This window comes from Nannobrachium achirus (genome assembly GCF_963921795.1).
Source record: "Nannobrachium achirus genome assembly, chromosome: 11".
Lineage (NCBI taxonomy): Eukaryota > Metazoa > Chordata > Actinopteri > Myctophiformes > Myctophidae > Nannobrachium > Nannobrachium achirus.
Genome location: NC_137820.1, coordinates 5,863,423 through 5,880,070, shown reverse-complemented (window position 1 = coordinate 5,880,070; position 16,648 = coordinate 5,863,423). Strand labels below are relative to the sequence as shown.

Genomic DNA, 16,648 nt, shown 5'->3' with positions numbered 1-16,648 from the left:
GTGAGAGGGTGGGTTTTAAAAAATATATGGACGGTGGAAAGCCATTGGTTTCTATGCTGCGCAAATGAAGCTTTTTTGGTCGTTGTATGGGTGACACCATCATTGTAGAAATCAACTTTCATTGGTATAAATTTTACCATCTCGAATGCTATTACTAATAATAATAATAATAATTTAATTAATTAATAAACCCAAGGTGCAAAAACTCTATCTACCTGTTTCCGCTTCCGGTTAAGAGCAGATACAAGCTCACGTCGCGTCGCAGATGCAACCGTTGTGAGCTTGTAGATCACTCTCGGCTGCGGCGCTGGAGCTGCCTGCACATTCTGCGCAATGCACGATGGGATGTTGGAAAGTTGTGGATACAAACAACTAAACAAAAACTTAAGTGCCATAAGCCTGAGTGAATAGGCTATTGGCTGCCAACAGTCACGTGCAACCGCAGGGATACATACATGGGCCGAAAATAAAGCACACGAAGAAGAATCATCACAAGCCAATGATCACAAGCCCCTCCTACAGCATAACCTGCTATAACATCAATTATAACATACATTGGACCATATTTTCACAAGACGCATATCTTGTTGATTTAAAAGAGGCTTTAAACTATCGTCAGGAACCATAACATATTCATGACAATGTTTATTAATGTAAGAAAATCAAATGTAAAAGTTCGGGGGAAATGGATGGAATCCTTTGGGAAAACGTTTTTTTTTTGCGGCCAACCATAGGAACTTTCAGTTCCGTATCTGCTTCATTTTAGATCGGGACGACTGCACCCCTGGCTTTCACCCAAATAACAGAAGCTTTCCCGACAATAACAGAAGCTTTCCCGACAATAACAGAAGCTTTCCCCCACAAAATAACCATCCTCTCTCTCTCTCTCTCTCTCTCTCTCTCTCTCTCTCTCTCTCTCCTCAGTGGAACATCTCAGACTACTTCTTCCAGCGGGGGGAGCCCATCACGGCGGAGCTGGAGCGCGAGGAGGCGGCGCTGCAGAAGCAGGCCCAGGAGCGGGGGGAGACGCTGCACCGGCCCTTCCACCCGGCGCCCCCCTTCGACTGCCTGTGGCTGTGCCTGTACGCCAAGCTGGGCCAGCTGTGCGTGGACCCCCGGCCCGCCGTCAGGAAGAGCGCCAGCCAGACCATGTTCTCCACCATCGCGGCCCATGGCACCCTGCTGCAGCAGCCCACCTGGCACATCGTGGTCTGGAAGGTAAACCTTAACTCTACTACTGCCAGATTATTTATTTATTTATTGGGTCTGGTGCCATCAAAAGGCGGCTTACCTTTGCGACGTTAGTAGATAGATAGACATTTATTTATTTTTTTATTTATTTTATTTTAATTATTTTTTTTGATTGTGCAACAATGCACTTCGGCAGACCAGGCAGCAGAGGGCGGCGTCATGCAAGAATTAATGTGAATTTGGCCGGTATGGCTTGCCATACATTGAGAGCAGTCTCTGGCCACAGAGCCTCAGGTCCAGAGAAAAACAAAACACGGAAGAGAATTGGTCTCCGTTGCATAATGGATTTTTAAGACCATCACTGCGGGCGATGTGATTACAGTACACGGCGGCGCGACCCCTCATCAGCTTACGGACATCAACAAGGTAAACGAACGAACGGCCATATTGGCGCGGTGCGACCCAAAGAATTGGGGCGAACGGGAACGTCCGTAGCGGTATAAGAGTTAACAAACTGTTCTGTAACTATTAACAACCTGCTGCAGCAGCCCACCTGGCACATTGTGGTCTGGAAGGTAAGCCTTGACTCTCAAATACCTGGAACGCGCCCGCGTCACATTAGATTTGAACCACTTTAACCATTATTTTATGCTTTAACTATTGAAAAATAGCAGATATACAAGCTCACAGCGCGGCACCGAGTGCCGTGCTGTGAGCTTGTAGATCTGCTCACAGTGATGTGTCAGGGGAAACACAGTGTCAGGCGTTACAGACAGACAGACAGACAAGCTGTGACCGTTCACATACTAGTAAGACACCTCAGGGTGACCTGCGACCTCAGGGTTCTTGGCCATCTGGCCAACCACAGCGTTTCTCTGACGATTCTAGTTGTTGTCAACAACTAGAACTGGCCTGAACTGCGCCACCCCCCCCCCCCCCCCCCCCCAAAAAAAATCTTTTTGATTTTTTTTTGATTTTTTTTTTGAAAAAAGAAAAAAAAAAACTTTTTGAAAAAAAAAAAAAAAGAAAAAAAAAAAAAACGTTTTGAAAAAACGGCCGTCGATGACGTCAGCGACGGCAGCAAATCTAGACAGCCTGTTTTGAGAACCCGTGGGATGCTTTTATCCTCCACCTTCCCAAAACCAGAGAAAGACACAACGGTCAGAAATGGGACTTTGTGAGGATAGAAGGTGCTAGTGGGACCCCAAAAAAAGGTTTTAAAATAGGAAAAGTGAAATTTCATCGTGTATCACCTTTAATAATGTCCTTAATGTTGACAATATAGGAATCTCCATATATGGGCATAAAACGTACGTAAGTAATGCCAAGCAGAGCCTTGGTGAGTTAGGGCCTTGGTTTGATGCCTGTGGATCTCCATTTATGGTACCCTAACATTCTCATTTTCGACCTGGAATTTATGACATCAGAAATCTCCATGTATGGACATAAAAGTTTTTTTTTTCTTTTCCTGGGAATGACCATATATAGATTTTTATACCCTGAGAAATCTCGTAGCTTGTCTGACTGTCAGTACAAGAAGTGATGTCACGTGACATCCTTTTTTATGCCCATATATGAGTCATTCTGTACCACATCACTGTGACTCACTGACATCACACTGACATCACTTCCTGTACAGCCAGCCAGACAGAGAAGCCACGAGGTTTTTCAGGGTACTAGTAAGACACCTCAGGGTGACTTGCGACCTCAGGGTGACAACGCGCTAATTCTTGGCCATCTGGCCAACCACAGCGTATAGGAATCTCCATACATGGGCATAAAACATACGTAAGTAATGGCAAGCATGGCCTTGGTGAGTTAGGGCCTTGGTTTGATGCCTGTGGATCTCCATATATGGGCATAAGGGGGTACCCTAACATTGGCATCAACATGTTAGGTGCCGATGTTGCTTTTCCATGCAATCAACTTCAGAGCAGTGATGTGGCACAGAGTGACATTGAGTCACATTGATATGGTACAGAATGACTCATATATGGGCATAAAAGTGATGTCACGTGACATCACTTCCTGTACTGAAAAACACGTGACATCCCATGACATCACTTCCTGTACTGAAGAACACGTGACATCACAATGACATCACTTCCTGTACAGACAGTCAGACAAGCCACGAGATTTCTCAGGGTATATGCGACCTTCGGTCGCAATAATGCGACCTTCGGTCGCAAACTAAACTCCGACCTACGGTCGCTGTAAACGGTAAGACAGAATTCAGATGAGCTTGTAGTGCAATTTCTTCTTTCCTCTTGAGGTGGTCTGAGTTCATTTTGCTTCAAAGGGGTCTGAGTGCATTTGGCGTGTTCACATAGTGTGCGAAAAATCCCCCGAAACGGCCTGAGTTTGTTTTGATGGCTGAAATGGGATATACAGCATACATATATATATGAAACAACCTAGGTTACTGTCCTCAAGAAGTCATGTGCAGTGTTAGTCCACGTAGCCTGGCACGCACTCAAACACACACAGGACTGTGTCCTCTGTGTTTTACTGGAAACGTGTGTTTGTACTCTGTTCATCATTACCCAAAGACACACATAAATGCCCACACCACTGAACCATCTGTACCATTGACAGACAGAGACGAGAGACAAGCGCGCTGTTGCTGGATACATCAGAGCTGAGAGCTGTTTTGTAGGGGTCATTCGCCATTGAATTTGTTAATATCGTTACTCTTCAAAGATGGGAAATCTATTCGTACTGATGAATTGCCCTACATCTGAGATACAGCAGCTGTCTTCTCTGGCGCTGGACATCTGTCCCGTTCCCAGCTACGCGCCAAACTCTCTCATCAACGACATGCTGATGTCGCCCAACTCTTCGCTTCACCTCAGCGACCGCTACCGAGACGTGCAGAACTCGCTGAGCCCGTCCGAGCTGTCCCACTTCACCCGCCGCCTGAGGACCACGTTCGGCCGCGAGGGCAAGGTCACCATGGGCGGTGCAGGGGTGGTGGCCCTGGCACTGGCCGTGCTGTTTGACACGCTGGCCAAAGAGGTGAAGGGACAGTGGGTGCCAGAGTCGGGACCCATCCCGGGTCTGTTTTTGCGAGAGCCTGGACGTGCACCCTTCCCCCTGTCCTAGTAGTGAGCGACTACCTGAGGCTTGTCCCGCATATAGCCAACAACCCAGCCAGGATGAGAGAGGAGACAGAGAAGTGCCTCCGCAAGCTTGAGGAAATGGCGCAAACGCACAAAAAGACGAACCGTGAAGGTTATTTGAGCTGGGTCCATATTGATTGGTTTAACTCCTATTCGGTGTGGAAATTTGGATTTGGTCTCCAACAGCACCATAGGCGTCTCTCAAACTCTACCAGTTCGGTTGATTTGGGGCCATCGGGGTTGTCTGGGCTGATGGAGATGGAGGATGAAATTAAGTCCTCTTTAAACTGTGACTCAAACGCTGGCAACAAAGCATTCGAATACGAAGCACTGGAAAGCGAAGAAATGAGGGGGGAACTTAAACAGTGTGGGATTCAACTTGAAGAGCAAAAGTTACCTTTTTTTTTGTTTTTGAACAACCTACTTTTCCTAATATTGAGTCGGTCTTTATTTCACGGTCAATTGCACCAGGAATTAACAAGGAAGATTTGGAAGCATGGCAAGAAAGAAATCTAACTGTGCCGGAGGAAGATTTTGACCTGAAAGCCAAATCTCATTTGCCCTTGTAGTGCAAATATTGTAAAAAGGAACAGAGCATTGTCATTAAAAAGTATAATCTCAGTAAAATATTAAGATTTAATTGACTGATTGTCAACCGCATTGTCTTGCATGGTATGGTCTATTGGTCTATAAATATGTTACATTTCCTCTCTTCATCCGTGTCATAGTGGGCCGGGCATAACAGTGTGTGCTGTCCTTTGAGTACAAAATGCCAACTGTTATGATTACAGATCAATCTCAGAAATGTTGAATATTTTGTAAAAAAAAAAAGAAAAAAAAGCTTTGCAGAAGCCATAGCACCCCAAATCATAACTGACTTCGCGAACTTCCCACTGGACTTCAAGCAACTCTGACTTCAGAAGGTTGACATTTCTCTAATATAAATCATTGAAAATGATTTTTTTTTTTACAAAAAAAAGTTTGGTATAATTCACTGAATGTGCAAGGTATCTAGAATATATGAACGTTTCAAGAAATATTTGAATGTTTGAAGAATATTTACTTTTACAACATTTTCTGAGATTGATATGTATATCTTAGGCTTGACGTTAATGTCTGACCAGCTACTGATTGACTCAAATATGCATACCTATACAAATATAGCCTACTCTGTTTTATCTGGATACTGCATGCCCGATGATATGAGATTAATATGTTGTTTTCTTGTGTACTTTTTCATATCATACTCTGTTGCTTTCTGCAGCATCTCTCTTATCTCATGCACAACGTGACCAGGAGGCTGCGATACACACTGTCTGTGTGCTTAATCTTTGGGACCACATCGAGGGTCCTTGTGTGTGTGACAATACATCTGTTCCTATGGCTGTCCTGTTTGTCATTGTAAATAAAGAGACAGAGACTGATGATCTGTTAACTGTTTGTAATTTCAATTTGTGTTTTCAGATATTTAACCACTTGAACCGTCAATACCTTTCACTATGTACTTGGTCTGCTCTTTTTCCCCTCTACATTAAAGCTCTTCGTTGTGAGCTTGTAGATCTGCTATTTTTTGGCTAAAGTTCTCAGAATATGGACACTAGCGTTCAGGTGGTTAAAAAAACTTTCTATCACTCAAAGATTCGGAGGACCCCCCTGTGGTAACTCTGAGGACCCCCTAGGGGTCCCGGACCCCCTGTTGAAGACCCATGCACTAAGTGGACCTTGATTTAGCACTGATGACTTGGCACTGATGTCAGGAACACACACACACACACACACACACACACACACACACACACACACACACACACTAATATATTCCAAGACCAACAGATTACACAAACACAGCAAACAACTGTTATGTAGGACCATTTCAGGATATGAAAAACCAATGTGTTCGGTGTCAACTGACCTGCTTAAATGAGGTTAAAGAGCTTTTCAAAAATGCATGGTAACCTTTGGCACCTTTCGGATACCAACATCTCGTATGGCCCATCATGGACTAATATGTGTCTCTCCTGCGCCGCTCTCCACATGACTTCTGCACTGTGTCAGTAAAAGAAAATACAAAGTAAGGCAGCAATTTCAACCCACTCAACCTCTAGTGCCGATCCTGAACTAGTTTGGGATGAATCGGCGCCGTTATTTGGCTGTGGTGCCTACTAGTTCGGGATAGGCACTAAAGTTAAATAAGCACCCGAAGGCCTTACCAAAGCCCTGGCTAAAATTTCCGAGCAGTCCGTCGGCCGCGGAGAGCGGCCCGCGAGAGCGTAACGCCGCCGATTTTTGCCATTGAATCCAATGCATTCTCAGATCTGTGAAGCTCATTTTCTCTGATCTATGCTTTTTATGGAAGAGGACAAGGTTTATTCACAGCTAAATCGCCGAAAATTGGGCTTCTAACAGTAGTGTTAGCCTATGGGTAGTCTCGCGTAGCCAGACAACTATTCCACAATCTCTGAATGCTATATAGAGTCTGGAACAGCAGCTCCCGAACGGCGAGTATCGGAAACGGGCATTACCGTTCAAGAAAATATATTTTAAAATGTCATTTCTGCTAAGCAGCAAGCTAAACATGCTTATATGATTTTTATTTATATAATGATAAATATGTGTGATGTGAGACTGAAACGGAAGTGACGTGGGGGCTTCACTTCCGCTTTATCTCGCACTCATCGTTTCTATTTCCGTCTGCCAGACTGTATGCCGGGAGCATTTGACCAAATCGCGGAGGCAACAGTCTGGCCACGCGAGACTAGCCTATGGGTAACTTCAAGCTAACTTCATCCGGGTCATATTCACGGCCTCTGGCGCCATCGAATGTGTTAAAAGATAATAACGATGGATTTACAGGCCATGTTATCTCAAATGATAAGCAGTCTGACCCCATCCACAACACCTCTGATTTTGGGGGTTGCGGCCTGAAAAAGTTGAGAACCACTGTTTTAGAAGACCTCTATAGCAGGGGTTCCCAAACTTTTTTTGTCTCAGGGCACCCCATGAATATTGTTTTTAATCCGAGGCACCCCTACATTATAATTTCCACTCCCAGCACCTTATATTTATAGCATATCATCGTTGTCGGGTGGAAACCTTGTATGTCCAAAACCGTTCGTTTTGTATTTATCATCTACAAAATGTACTAAACTAGTGGAAACAGCAGATTTTTTTTCTATAAGCACACAATGCCTCGGTGCGAGGCGTTGTGTGCTTGTAGATCGACTGTTTTCACTAGTTTTGTGCGACAGAGGTTTCTGCCTGACAGTAATGATATTTTAGTGATTATGTTGCGAGGAAAATGTTGAGATAATAGCCATTTTGGTTAGAACTGACTGAAAATAACTTTGTACTTCAAGTTTAAAATGATACTATTTTTTTTTTTTCAAGTGTCCAAATGAATTCCAAATATTATCAAATTATCTCGCGGCACCCCTGGACTGCTGTCGCGGCACCCCAGGGTGCCCCGTCACCCACTTTGAAAACCCCTGCTCTATAGCATGGGCCTCAGTTCTGAATGTGCTGTGTTGTGACCTGTAGGTGCTGTTCCACCTGCTGGACTGCGTGCGGAGGTCCTCTAGCACGGCGGACAAGGAGAAGATCGAGTCGGGCGGAGGGAACATCCTCATCCACCACTCCAGAGACACCGCAGAGAAGCAGTGGGCCGAGACCTGGGTCCTCACCCTGGCCGGGGTGGCTCGCATCTTCAACACCAGGAGATACCTGCTGCAGCAGCTAGGTGAGAACTATGAGTTTATTATTATCATCTTCAACACCAGGAGATACCTGCTGCAGCAGCTAGGTGAGAACTATTAGTTTATTATTATCATCTTCAACACCAGGAGATACTTGCTGCAACAGCTAGGTGAGAACTATTAGTTTATTATTATCATCTTCAACACCAGGAGATACCTGCTGCAGCAGCTAGGTGAGAACTATTAGTTTATTATTATTATTTTTTATTTTTTTTATCCCACGATTTTTGTAACCCATTTTTTCACCCGGTGCCAATTGCCTAAGCTGTGATCCTGGGCTCTACTCTCCCTCTGCCAACCTGGGGAGGGCCCCGAACTGAGCTCATGCTTCCTTCAATGCATGAGGAGTGAGCAGGCCGCTTCTTATCACCTGACAGGGGGAGCTTCCCCGGTTGGACGTAGCGCGTGGAAGGAACACGTTATTCCAATCAGTTCCATTCCCCTCCATCAAGCGCCCCGGCTGGCCAGGGGGAGGCTTTATAGAGACCAGGATTACTGCATGTTTTTGTGAGGGTATCTACCCTAGGAGACACGGGGAGAACATGCAAACTCCACACAGAAAGGCCCTTTTCTATTAGTTTATTATTATCATCTTCAACACCAGGAGATACTTGCTGCAGCAGCTAGGTGGCCCGGTCGGTAGCACTGTCGCCGGGGGGCACGCTGTGGGCGCTGGGGGTGTGTTCTCCTCCGTGTTGTGGGGTTGGCCTTTCTTTGTTGAGTTTGCATGTTCTCCCCGTGTCTCCTAGGGTAGATACCCTCGCAAAAAACATGCAGGAATCCTGGTCTCTATACTGCCTCCCCCCTGGCCAGCCGACTCCTCGTGCACTGAAGGAAGCTTGAGCTCAGTTTGGGGCTCTCCCCAAACTGAGCGAGAGCAGAGCCCAGGCCAGGATTACAGCTTAAGCAATTGGCACTGGGTGAAAAATGGGTTACAAAAAAAAAATTGAAATACAAAATAATAATAACCTTGGAACACGCTCATCGACGCATGCAAAAGTGACGCGTTGTCAATGCAACAACCCTGGCAATGCCGGACCAAGGTGAGCTGATAACATGTTGCGACACCATTGCTTGTAATGTGTATACTGCAGGATTGAGATAGATCCGTACCAGCCGTATTCTATTTTCTGCATTATTTATCTTGGTTCTGCATTTATTTGGTTTTGTAAAGGCTGTGCTCTGCCTCGGGGGCAAATATGTCCAAGACCTCATTTCACTGCTTGTCTCTTCGATTTCCTCTGCCACCGGACCAACTTGTTGTGATGTTTTTAAGATGCGCATTGATTTTTAGAGGCAGTTTTAATCATTGATTTGTGGTAACCATAAGGGACCTTTTAAAAAGGAACAAACATCTTTCCTCGAACCAAAAACAATCAACACAAACACAAGGTATTATTGACCTTATGTCCCACTCCCCTCTTCACTTCATTAATATGCATGTTGTACATGCAGTGGTTTACCACAGCTCTGTGGTCCTGTGGTTAGAGTGTCCGTCCTGTGAATATGAGGTCGATGTCCCACTCCCCGGATGGGTCGTACCAAAGACTGGAAAGGTGGTACCCAGTGTGCCTCCCTGCTCAGCATCAAGGGTTGGATTGGCTATTATTGTATCCGTAGGAGATGCCTTGAAAAGGAGTTATTTATTGTTTTCCCGCTGTGTGCGCCCATGACCATTGTACACTCAACGAGCATAATCGCACAGACGAACTGACGAGTGGTCCGTCTCGATTGATGTGAGACTTTTTTTTTTTCTTTTTAAAGATTTGTTTTTGGGCTTTTTGCCTTTATTGGATAGGACAGTAGACTGACAGGAAATGGGGGAGAGACAGGGAGTGACATGCGGCAAAGGTCGGCCGGATCGGGAATCGAACCGGCGACGCCGACAGGCATTGATGCCGAAATGGCAATGCCTATATGGTATGCGCCTGGTCCACTAGGCCACCAGGCGCCCCGATGTGAGACATTTCTAAACGTAACTATTGTAACTCTCTCCTCACTGGCCTCCCAGCATGTGCACTTAAACCTCTCCAGCTGATCCAAAATGCTGCAGCACGACTGGTCTTCAACCAGCCAAAATTCTCACATGTCTCCCCCCACTTCTCCGCTCCCTCCACTGGCTCCTGGTTGTGGCCCGCACTGAATACAATAAACACTGATGCTGACCTTCAAACCAGCCAAAGGTACGGCTCCTCCATACCTCCAAAACCTGATCAACCCCTACAACCTCACCCGTTCAATCAGATCAGCCAACACTGGGATGCTGGCAGAACCCTCGCTAAAAACACCAGGACAAAAATCCACTCGTCCAAGACAATTTGCCCTCCTGGCCCCCAAACTGTGGAATAAACTCCCTGTCGCACTTAGAACTACAGACTCACTCCCTAGCTTCTGCCGTGGACTGAAGACTCACCTCTTCAGACTCCACCTAAACCCATAGCATTACTGTAACACTCAATGACCATACATGAAGCTAGTTAGCATTTTTTAGGTTTTTGGAAACCTTTTTTTTAATGATTAGGTGCATGGTCTACTTATGTTATTGTTTTTCTAGATTGATATTCCTGTTGTTGTTATATTGTTGTTGATGTTCTGACATGTTATCTTGTTTATTATAGTGATGTATTATCTGCTTATTGTAAGTCGCTTTGGATTAAAAGCGTCTACTAAATGCCTAAACTGTAAAGAAGAGGTATGTGTGGACAGGACACAAAAAGTATTATAGCCTACTGTTCATTTACTTGCTGGGCGCTCGGACAGACTCCAGGGACTGTAAACACCCTACATATTGCTGAAATTACACCCCTGGCTGTACTTGTACAGTACATCAATCCGCCTCATGCTACACATAGAGCGGAGAGGCTCCTTGGCCTACTGTACATACTGTACATACTGTACATACTGTATGTGGGCCATATGGCTCAGGTTCCCAAGCTGTAGTGGTGTAAAGTATCCAAGTGCATTTACTCAAGAATAATACTAGGGCATTAACGACGTGTGATTTTTGCAAGTCGACTCGACTCAGTAAAAAGTTGAGTTTAAGTTGACTTTATCGCTTGATGACGTCATCACATCACACACGACCCCCCAATTATTTTGGGGGGGGGGGTCCCCAGATGATTAACTTAATGTGCAACATTGTTTTCTCACTCAACAGTAAACAAACCAACATACAGTTTAAGTGTATAGAGGTATCTGCACATTTCTAAAGTGCCAATTTAACAATTTTTGCAATGTTTTGTATTGGTACCACCGCTGTGCAAACCCCGAGTTTCCCGAGTTTGGGCCGTTTTTGAAGAAAAAACATTTTTTTTTTTTTTTTTTAATTTTTTTTTTTTTTAAATTTCAAAAAAAAAAAAAAAAAAAAAAGGTTTTTGGATCTCCAGAAATGTATTAGGCATGATCGCGATCGCGAAATTGCATGTTTAACCCCCATCCCATTCTTTCAAACATGGCAGCCATGTTTGTTTACATCTGAAGAAAACATAATGGCTGATAAATCATGAATGCCTGAACAGATTTCCAAGCAGATTTTTTTGTTTGAAAGCTGTGAACAGTGTGCACACACGTGGTGCATCATCTAGGCATGGGCGTGCACGATCCGTGCACTATAAATTACATGGAAGTCTATGGAGACCATGGCATCGCGGGACATTGAAGAGAAAAAATCATAGCAACATAAGTGTGGACTTTTTAATATCTCTAAAATGGCAAATTAAACATTGTCCAAATTGTACTTTGACTTTTGACTTTCTCTGGTGGGAGTCGACTTGTGTAATGAAGTCGACTGAGTCGACTTGTCGACTTTTTCGTTAATGCCCTAGAATGTGCTATTCTACCTTTTTTTTGTGGTCACATGTTCAGATACTGGATTCTGATTGGCTTAAAACAGTGGTAAATCAGTCAACAACCTTGAGTTGGCTCATGGACCCCGCCCACTGTTGTGTTGCAGTTGATTGTAACTAAATAACCTTGCAAGTTGCAACTGTGTTTTCTTTCATTTATATGGTAGAAGTGGAAGAAAAGCAATTTACCATTCGAGGGTCGTGGGTTGTTGGCTGATTTACCACTGTTTCAGGGTTGTTTGGCACTCTACTTCGCCTCGTGCCACAACCCTGAAACAGTGGTAAATCAGCCAACAACCCACTCCCTCTCATGGTAAATGGCTTACTTCTACCTTTCACTTCACTTTCAGTATGCTTGCACCGTGATCATATTGGTAAAAGTACAGTAATGAGTGTAAGTAAGCATTTCATGATGTTCACATGGTCCCTCCCTGCTGTGCTTCCAGGGGACTTCAAGGCGTGGGAAGTCCTTCTGGACCATCCAGTCCTATTGGTATATGTACAGTAATGTAATCATGTCATGATGTTCTCTGTGCTTACAGGGGACTTCTTCAAGGCATGGGAGGTCCTCCTAGACCACATCCAGTCCGCCGCCCTCAGCAAGAACAACGAGGTGTCGCTGGCCGCCCTCAAGAGCTTCCAGGTAGGGAGAAATCCGCCCACCGTTTAACGCAATATTATGTTTTTAAGGAGTTGTTACTGTATGGTGTGCGTGTGATATGAAACGGTTACCATAATCCAGATGACACTCGTCAAAGCTACAGTACACACATGAAGGCAATGATGTTTTTGCACTGTCAATGGGCGAGGACCTGTGATGTTCTGCCGTACTTTTTATTTCTGTTTTATCTATTAGTTTGGTCATTAAGGTCCACAGAATGAGAGGCCTGCTCTGCCGGAAACGTCGCGAAAAAAAGTTATGGCCATTTGTATATTCACTGTCCCATCGACTTCACTATACAGGAAAAGAATACAAAAAATAAATGTGCTTTAAGTAGCATGTGAGGGGTCTAACTAGGGGTTCTTCATTATTCTGAATCCATTGCAAGCATTTGTTTTGCATGAAAAACATTCCTTGGGCTAAATTTTGGCCCCCCAAAATTGTAAAAAGTGATGAGTCATCAAAAAATCTTCACTTTTCACAGTTTTGGGGGGCCGATATTTTGCCCTAGGAATGTTTTTCATGCCAAACAAATGCTTGCAATGGATTCAGAATCATGAAGAACCGTAGTTTGACCCCTCACATGCTACTTAAAGCACATTTATTTTCTTTTTTAAATATTTTTCTTTTCCTGTATAGTGAAGTCAATGGGACAGTGAATATACAAATGGCCATAACTTTTTTTCGCGATGTTTCCGGCAGAGCAGGCCTGTCATTATGTGGACCTTAATGACCAAACTAATAGATAAAACAGAAATAAAAAGTACGGCAAGACATCACAGGTATCACCCCTATTCCTTGAGCTTTTGGGCTTGTGGGTCCTTGACTGGGAAAGCATCAGTGTCATTTTAGATGTTAGCCTCGGCTATTCAAAAATAGCAGATCTACAAGCTTGTAGATCTGCTATTTTTGAACATTTATACAAAATATATAGAGGGTATGCGCGTGACATCATCATCATACCTGGAAGTTATGCGGGAACGCCTACTGAGTGGCAAAACACTACTTTCTGTCCTTGACAGCCCAAACATCCAAACAGAGAATCTGATAGCATTAAACAACGTTAAACTCACTTTGCCACTCACTTTATGTGCATACCCTCTATAGAAAGAACTACGTATACCGGTTTAGAAGGCATTTGTAGAAGCAGCCTTAGGTCTTAACTCACTGAACGCCATAAACGTCTTATACGTCTTTGGACCTCGGTGCCATAAACGTCTTTTACGTCTTTTTAATTAATCAAAAGTTTTATCATTTTTTCATAATTGTAATTTCAAAAAAATCGCTCTAGAAGTTGGCCATATGCCTCCGTGACCTGAGCGATACGGCCGATTTGACTGTAGCACCAGTGTAACACAGTCCGGCGGAAAATCGGTATAGCCGAAGATTGGTTCCGGCCGTTTAAATGTTATCTAAAACGTTCGTTTATACACTTTCCCGTGCATCCCTGACGGACTATAAGTACTCAAAAAACGCAGAAAATTCTCAGGATTCCAGCGGTGCCATCCATTCTTCTCTACCTATCCTTGATCGCGATCGCCAGGGTTCCGAAGTGCTTTAGCATGCTAGCTAAAAGGCCTGGCCAAAATGTAAACAACAGGCCCAAACCAAAAAAAAGATGGACGTCTTCTTCCTTCTTCTGTTAGTTGATCAGATAGTAGGAGACCACCCTCTGGTGGTTTTCAAATGGTATTGCACTCCAGATTGCACACAGGGCCCATCACAGCACACACATATGATGATGATCAAGACATCTTACACATGTTCTATTGAAGCCCAAATCTAATGATAGGATATATATATATAAATATACATGTTTTCCTTTGTAAGAGGGGTAGTGTGGCTTTCGATAGAAGCATAGATTTATATATGTAATTTAAGTACAAAATATGATTTTGGCCCCCATAAAAAGGCAAAATTAAGCAAAATGGCTGGCACCAGTTTTGTAGATTTTGAATAAAGGGTGGCATTCACTGAGTTAAAGGACACCTTTAGTTTTTTACAACGAGGGTTCATATTTTAGATTGTAATGAAAGAATATAAAAGATGAGTGTTAAATTGATTTCATTTACTTCTTTCTATTGTTTTAGAGATTCTTATTCCAGTGGTTGGGGGCATGCGTACAAGTGGCTAAATATGTCATTTTACACAGAATAAGCCCATTCCCAAGATACAACGCAAACCTTTCATGGTTGGATGTGACTTATGGGGGCTAGAAGTGTTACTGTAAATAGCGATAAAGAAACTGCTGACTTATTGTCTCTAAAAATACACATTTAGCCAATTGTACGCATGCCCCCATGCGTACGCATGCCCCACATTTTAGCACGGTAAACGTGATATAACGATAGAACGAAGCAAATGAAAACATTTTCACACTCACTTTTTCTTTTCTCTAATTACAATCTAAAATATGAACCCTTGTTGTAAAAAAACAAAGTTGTCCTTTAACAACCATGGTGCCAAACTCGTTCAGTAACGAGTTAAGGCCACTAGGTGTCACCATACCAAAAGGAGTTGTCTCGTCCAGAGACGAGTCAACGAAGGGTTAACTGTACGTGCTGCTGCCTGCCCTCTGAATGACCCGAGTACATACGTCACCCCGTAGCAGAGAGAGAGAGAGAGGAAAAAAAGGCATGCGCTGGTTGCATTGTTTTCCATTCTACTCTGAAACATAAAAAGGGCTTTATCTCTGAATGAGGTAAAAAGAACGCCAGGGAAGCAGAGATCTGATTGTTTTCACGGCGACACTATAACGCGATGGTCGGCTCCCGTTTGGATTTTAGTTTCGCAAGCTTTTGTAAACAAATGGATTATCTTCCTCAATCGTCAGTGGACACCCACGTGCACACGCACAAAGCTTCCGAGGCTCTTAAAAATAAAGTGTGAGTGAACGGCGGCAGCAGCAACAGCTAGAAATGTTATAAACCTGAGCAGCCCATGTGTTAATGGCCAATGTTGATGATTTATGGAGGGGGGGAAACAAATCGTATGGATATCGTGAGCCCAGTATCGTACCGTTAAACGTGCGCATGGTGTCTCCTCTTACCTTCCAGGAGATCCTGCAGATCGGCACGCCGGTCAAGGACCTGGACAAGGCCTCCTCGGACCTGGCTCTGAGCGCCGTCATGGCGGGCGTGGGCGTGGGTGTGGGGGTCCCCCCCGTGGAGGTGAGCGTGCTCATGGACCCCCTCAGCGCTGCCTCGGGCCCCGGCAGACCCCCCGCCCTCCTGGTGCGCTCTGACTCCATGGTGGAGCGGCTGACAGCGCGCTACAGCGACATGCAGGCCCCGCCCCCCGGCCAGGAGGGGGAGGAGTCAGGAGGAGCCCCGATGGACGACTCGGCGCTGTGGTGGTCGGCGTGGAACACCTGGTACCGGACGGGCACGGAGGCTACCAGGCCACCGCCCCCTGCTGGTGGAGGTACAGTATGGCAGCTCATCGCGCCCCTTTGTTGCCCTTGATTATATTCTAGATGGTTGCAGTTATTTTGTTGTTGCTTCTGTTCATTTGTATGAATTCATCGATTGAAAATCTTTCATGTTCAACTACCTTTTACTTTTAATAATCGTGTTAATAAAGTATTCAATCAATCATTTTCAAAAATTGCGAATACAGCTTACAAGCTTACAAGCTCAAATGTGTCACAAATTATGCAGCACATAGTGAGCTTGTAGATCAACTATTTCTGCTTATAAATTACTATAAAATGACTAATAATATGACCTGGTTTGGCCATAGATGGCAATTTATTTTTGATTATTGTCAATTCAATTATATGTACATTTAAGATATTATAATTGAATTAATAGTTTTGGTTTATAAAGCCTAAAAAAAGGTAAATATTATTTCTAGGTTCCAACGTGTAATGCAAAGATTACCTCAACAACGTTTACGAACACTGTAGTGTCACACCAGGGTGATTAAACAAACGAGCCTCTATGCATATCAATACACCATTGTCTGAACCTGTTAACTACGGTAGAGTAGTGTTAAGCGACATGCGCGTGACGTTAACCACTTGAACCCCACACCCCAGGGGGGTCCAGGGGAAAAATCTGCCTAAAATGCATGCCCAAA

General features: G+C 44.2%; 1 protein-coding gene across 1 annotated transcript in view; it reads left to right on the top strand.

The window, feature by feature from the left end:
- Positions 1 to 16,648, top strand: part of mon2 (MON2 homolog, regulator of endosome-to-Golgi trafficking) — a 140,187-nt gene that overhangs the window by 87,220 nt on the left and 36,319 nt on the right. Inside the window, 4 exon segments of the mRNA XM_080737452.1 lie at positions 925 to 1,218; positions 7,848 to 8,046; positions 12,450 to 12,550; positions 15,625 to 15,991. Of these exon segments, the coding sequence (XP_080593578.1) occupies positions 925 to 1,218; positions 7,848 to 8,046; positions 12,450 to 12,550; positions 15,625 to 15,991 (961 nt within the window).